The sequence below is a fragment of the Peromyscus leucopus genome, chromosome 10 (assembly GCF_004664715.2).
Source record: "Peromyscus leucopus breed LL Stock chromosome 10, UCI_PerLeu_2.1, whole genome shotgun sequence".
Taxonomy (NCBI): domain Eukaryota; kingdom Metazoa; phylum Chordata; class Mammalia; order Rodentia; family Cricetidae; genus Peromyscus; species Peromyscus leucopus.
Genome location: NC_051071.1, coordinates 81263754 through 81269165, shown reverse-complemented (window position 1 = coordinate 81269165; position 5412 = coordinate 81263754). Strand labels below are relative to the sequence as shown.

General features: G+C 49.5%; 1 protein-coding gene across 2 annotated transcripts in view; it reads right to left on the bottom strand.

The window, feature by feature from the left end:
* Window positions 1-361, bottom strand: part of Bmp2k (BMP2 inducible kinase) — a 110590-nt gene extending 110229 nt beyond the window's left edge. For both annotated transcript variants that reach the window (XM_028873145.2, XM_028873147.2), the window contains exon 1: window positions 1-361. This exon is cut by the window's left edge and continues 120 nt beyond it. In XM_028873145.2, the coding sequence (XP_028728978.1) occupies window positions 1-76 (76 nt within the window). In that variant the 5' untranslated portion in view covers window positions 77-361.
* Between the last annotated feature and the right edge of the window lie 5051 nt (window positions 362-5412).

The following is a 5412-nucleotide window of genomic DNA, read 5'->3' as shown; positions in this document are numbered from 1 at the left end:
CGCCAGCCGCCGCCCCGCCGCCGCCGCCGCCACCGCCGCTGCCCTCCGACTTGGGCATCCGAGAGAACTTCTTCATGGTCCCGCCGGCGCGCGCTGGAGGGCACCGGGAGGGCACAAGGGCGCGCGAGGGCGAAGAGCCCCCGGGACCCGCGCGACACGGAGCGCGGGGCGCGGCCGAGCGTCCGCCACGGGGTCGCCGCCCTTTCGCGCGCGCGAGCCACAGGAGAGCGAGCCAGAGAGCGAGCGAGCGAGCGAGGGAGCGAGGGAGCGAGAGAGCGAGCGAGCGTCGGTGCGCAGCGGCTCGCCGCGCCTCACATTCCGCGCGTCCCGAGCGCGCAGCCCCGGCCGCCCGCTGCAGCTGCCCGGCGCCCGCAGAGCGCGGCGGGGAGGGCGGGGCCGGGGCCGGGGCGGGGCCGGGGGCGGGGCCCGGCGCGCGGGGCGCGAGCCGCCGGGGGGGGGGGAGAAGAGGGAGGGGCCGGCCGAGGTGGGCGTGGCGGCCCGGCCTTGGCGGCCTGCGCACCACCCTGGAGACCGCACACCCGCCCGCCGGCGCCCCCGGCTCCGACCGACGCCGCCCGCCTCTTGCGGCAAGTGGAGGGGGGTGCGGCGCCGGTGCCAGCCTCTTGCAGAGCCGGGCGCCTCGCGCAGGCGCGCTGCCCGCGCCGCCGGAAGTGACGGTTCCGGCCCGTGTCACGTGGAAGAGGGACGGTGGGGACATCATGGTGTGTGTCGGGGGGAGGGGGGAGTCTGGGGCCAGGAGTGGAGTCCCCGGGTCCCCGTTATTAACCGGAGGTGGTCCTAGCGCGGGTCGGCGGGGCTGCTCGGATGGGAATTGTGTGTGTGTGTGTGTGTGTGTGTGTGTGTCTCTTTGGGGGGTCTTTCAATGCCGCCAGCAGCTTGGCCCACTCGCGGAAACTTGCCGTTTCGCGTCGCAGCCAGTGTTCCAGACTCCCTTCCCGAGAGAATCGGTTTTCCGGGCGCCCCGGAGCGTGGGCGGAGGAGCAGCGCGGAGCTCGCAGGTTCCCGTAAGGCGACTTGCAAAGCCCAGGTGTCCTCGCACTGTACCGGATGTTTGCACTCGGAAGCGTTCTGCGGTTTAAGAATTACTTAGGAGAGGGCTTTAAAAAGCCCTCTTTCTGCAGTGTGGGAGCCGTGCGATTGTGTTCAGCGCAGGTATTAGATCATTTTTAAAGATCGTGAATGGCTGTTGCCTGGGAAAGCTTAACCCAGGCGCCCAAGGTCACGCAGCTGGGCAGGTAGTTGGCCGGGAGCATCAAAATTCTTAGTTCCTCGCTTTGGGCCATTCTGAAAAAGTAGATTAGGATCAGATCCTTACAGTCTGGCAGGTTTAGGACTGTTTGGAAGCCGCAGTTTCTGGTCCCACCCTCACAAAAAGATTTGCCTATCTGAAAAAGAATGCCTCGTTGCTTCGCTTTCGCCGGCACGGGAATGTGGCTAGAAGGCATTTGGGAGTGGAAGGGATGGCAAAATATAGAGAATGTGGACAGAAGGGGAATTATCGCTCCGGCCCACTTTCTGGCGGTTTTAACTCTGTGGAGGTGGAGTCAGATGCAGCCTGGAACTCATTACATACCCAAGCTAGTCTTGAACTTGTGATCTTCCTTTCTCTGCCACTGTCCCCCAAGTACTGGGATTATGATCATGTATCACTACCAGGCCTGGCTTGGCCTCCTTTCTATATGTAGAAAGCAGGTGTGCCTCAAGTCTAATCCTCGCTGAAACAGGAACGCCATAAACTGGAGGCCAGCCTGGAGTGCATGGCAAGATCCTTTATTGGAAAAGTAATTACTGAAAGGTTCCAATTTCTTAAGCCAAAAATCTAGATTTTTTTTTCCACCTGGAATGAAGCATTTCTCCAGTTTTCTCAAATATAGGCCTGATAGTGTTTCTGGACTCCCCAGCACACCTGTGAAAGTAGACGAATGTGATACTATGTGCAGCCTTATTTCCTTATCTTACTTTTTGTTTGTTTGTTTGTTTTTTGTTGTTTTTGTTTTTTTAGACAGGGTTTCTCTATGTAGCTTTGGAGCCTGTCCTGGAACTCACTCTGTAGCCCAGGCTGGCCTGGAACTCACAGAGATCCGCCTGGCTCTGCCTCCCGAGTGCTGGGATTAAAGGCGTGCACCACCACCGCCGAACTCCTTATCTTACTTTTAATGAGATACAGGCAGAATCATCAGGAAATGCGATTAAGCAAAAGACTTTCAGCTTATAAATCCTCTGTTCTTTCTTCTCTGGTATTTGAAGAGAAGCTGTTTCTCCAGCGCTCCGGCGCTGCTCCAGATTTAGGCATTGCTGCTGCATAACCCACTAAACTGACGTTCTTCGTCCAAAGACCTGACCTTTAAAGAACATTCCAGCTCAGTGGAAGTCGGATTATATGTCAGATGATTGATGTGCTGTGGCACTTGGGAGTTTCCATTTAGAAATGAGCTGGCCATGTTCCTTACTGTGAGGAGTCGCCCAAGTCTCTCTCCTCCGACAGTTAGTCGAGCTGTGTTTTTCAAGCAGAATACTGGAGAAATTTAGTCATTTCGTGCGACCCCCAAACGGGATTCAGCTTCACAGTTTGGGCCTCATACAACTTAACCTCATCAGAACACTAGAATAAAATCTATAATCATAATGCCGTCGTTGTTTTGGTAAGGAAAATCATTTCCTTGATCCCCCCCCCCCTCATCCTGGCTTGGGATTTTGGAAGTTAATGTTTAGGACCCTGCTGAACACTGTGGACACCACCAAGGCCTCTGTTGGATTGTCAGCAAATCTGAAATTTTAATGTCCTCTGGTCATCATGGATTATTCTGTAACAGTCAATAAATGTTGTTTTGAAAATACTCCTGTCTTACTAATAACAAATATGCCAAGCATTTGTAAATACTTTTAACCAAAACCAAAAAAAAAAAAAAAAAAAAAAAAGTTGATGCCTATTGTCAGGCAACTCTCCTAGCGAATTTGTGAGCTAAAGGTGTGTCTTTTTAAACCAATTTGTAAGCAAAATTGACTTAGTAGCGGCAAACTGTAATCAGGAAGAACTATTGAGAATTCTAGTCTTTTAGCTTTTTTGCAGAAATTCTATGGGCACATTAATTTCTCAATCTTATACATTACTTTTACTGACTTAAAGTAGGTATGCATTCATTTGAATAATTCATTTCCTGGATCATACAGTTCAGAAACATAGTAAAAAAAATTTTTTTTCTGGAAGCAGGGTTGTCTCAGCTATTTGGGGGACAGAGGCAAAAAGACCACCCACACGGCCCCCATTGTTTGGGGCCAGCCAGGACAACATAGACAGAACCCTCTTTTTTAAAAAATTAAAAACATGGAAGTGCGGACGTGGCTTGGTCAACATGATGCTTTCGATACACACACGCAATCTTGTGTTTGGCTCCCAGCACCCAAATAAGTCAACCATGGCATCAGGTGCCTATAATCCCAGTGCAGGAAACAAAGATTGTGGGATCCACAGGCTTTGCTGGCCAGCCAGTCAAACCTAGTCAGTGTGCTCCAGGTTCCATAAGCGATCTGTCCCCATAGGTGGACAGCAGTTGAAGACACCTCCCCGTCACTTCTGACCTCCACACTAGGGAGACAAGCATCTGGCTGGCTCAGTGCTAGAACCCTTGCCTAGCATGTGCAACTGATAGAGCCCTTGCCTACCATTTACAAAGACCTGAGCTTGACCTGCACCATTGCAAAAAATAGTTAATGAATTTAAAAGTATAGCCAAATTCAGAGTGGCTAAAATGCTTTTGGGCTAAACTTGTGGAATGCACTAGTAGATAGTCCTTAAAACAAATTTACAAAGCTCTCACATGACCTGAAAGTTACACAAAAACAGAAGTTAAATCCCAAGGCCCAAAGCAAGCTTCTTGATCAACATAATACTTAACATAAATTTCCCGTTTTAGGATTAAGTTATTAAAGTCTGTTTTATAAAAGATGGTTTACATTTTTTTGTAATACTTTATGTTCCAATATAGAATGCTTATATTTAATATAGGTACATACCATTTTCTGTGTGAATTTGTCGTGTTTGTGTGTGAAACAGAGACTAAGAGTTTTCCTCCAACGTAACTGGTGAGATTACTTAGCCTGGTTGTATGTAAGACTTTTACCCTGGCTATCTTAATCACTGTTGTTTGGGTTTGAAGGCAAGAGGTGTGGGTACAACCAATAGTCCACACTATCAGCAAGCTGAGGCAGGAGAATCACTTAGGATCATCCTAAGCAGTAAGAGTAATCAGGGCTGGGAAGAATGCTCAGTCTGTAGAGTGGCCCTCTTACAAGCGTGAGCATATGAATTGTGATCCCAGAACTCATACAAAAAGCTGGGGTGGTAATGGAAGCTGTCACACCAGCCCTGGTGGGAATGGAGACAGGTGGATCCCTGGAGGCCTTTGTTCATCCAGCATGACTGCATCAAGGAGCTTCGGGTTCACTGAGAGAGCCCGTCTCAAAAAATAAAAAGGAGCCGGCAAGATGGCTCACTGGGTAAAGGTGCTTGCATGCTGTCCTGACAACCTGAGATGGATCTCTGGAATCTACATGCTCCAAAGAGTGAACCAGCTCCTCTAAGTTGTCCTCTGGCTACGTGCACACACATACTCCTAATGCATAAATGTTTGAAAATATTTTTTAATTAAAAGGCGGAACCATTGAGATGGCTCAGCACAAGCCTAGTGACATAAAAATTTACATACTACTAAAAGATTAATATGATAGGTTTAAGATATCAAGGTGCTTGTATGTATTAAATAGAAAATATTAAATAGAAAAAAGTGACACAAGGGCACCTTTGACATGAAATGCATTTCTGCAATACTGCTTCACCTGTACCCTGACCTGCTTACCACCCCCGCTGGCAGTGTGAACCTGGGAGAGCCAGAGCGGGACCTGAAAATGAGATGGACTGAAGTCTCATGCAGTAGCAACTTTATCAGAGCATCATGCAGTTTATACTCTGAAGGCACATGAATACAACAGCTGAAGTAACTATCTGCTACACCTGGGAGGAGCGTACAAACACATTCCAAGAACAATTCTGTGTTTTGAAGAAACAGAGGTCATACGACTCATGTCTTGTTTTCCTGGAGTTTTCTCACAAGCACTCAGAATTCCCTCCCATGACTCCATTTCTGGACTATGTTCAGACACTGACCATGTTATTCTTTTTTTTGGGGGGGGGGGGCGGTTATTGCTTTATGTGTATAGATGTTTTGCCTACATGTATGTCTGAGCAGCATTTACGGAGGCCAGAAAAGAATGTCAAACTCCCTGAAACTGGAATTACCCACAGTTGTGAGCAATCAGGTGGGTACTGAGACTTGAACCCTGTTCCTCTGGAAGAGTGCTCGTAAACACTGAGCCATCTCTCCAGTTCCATGA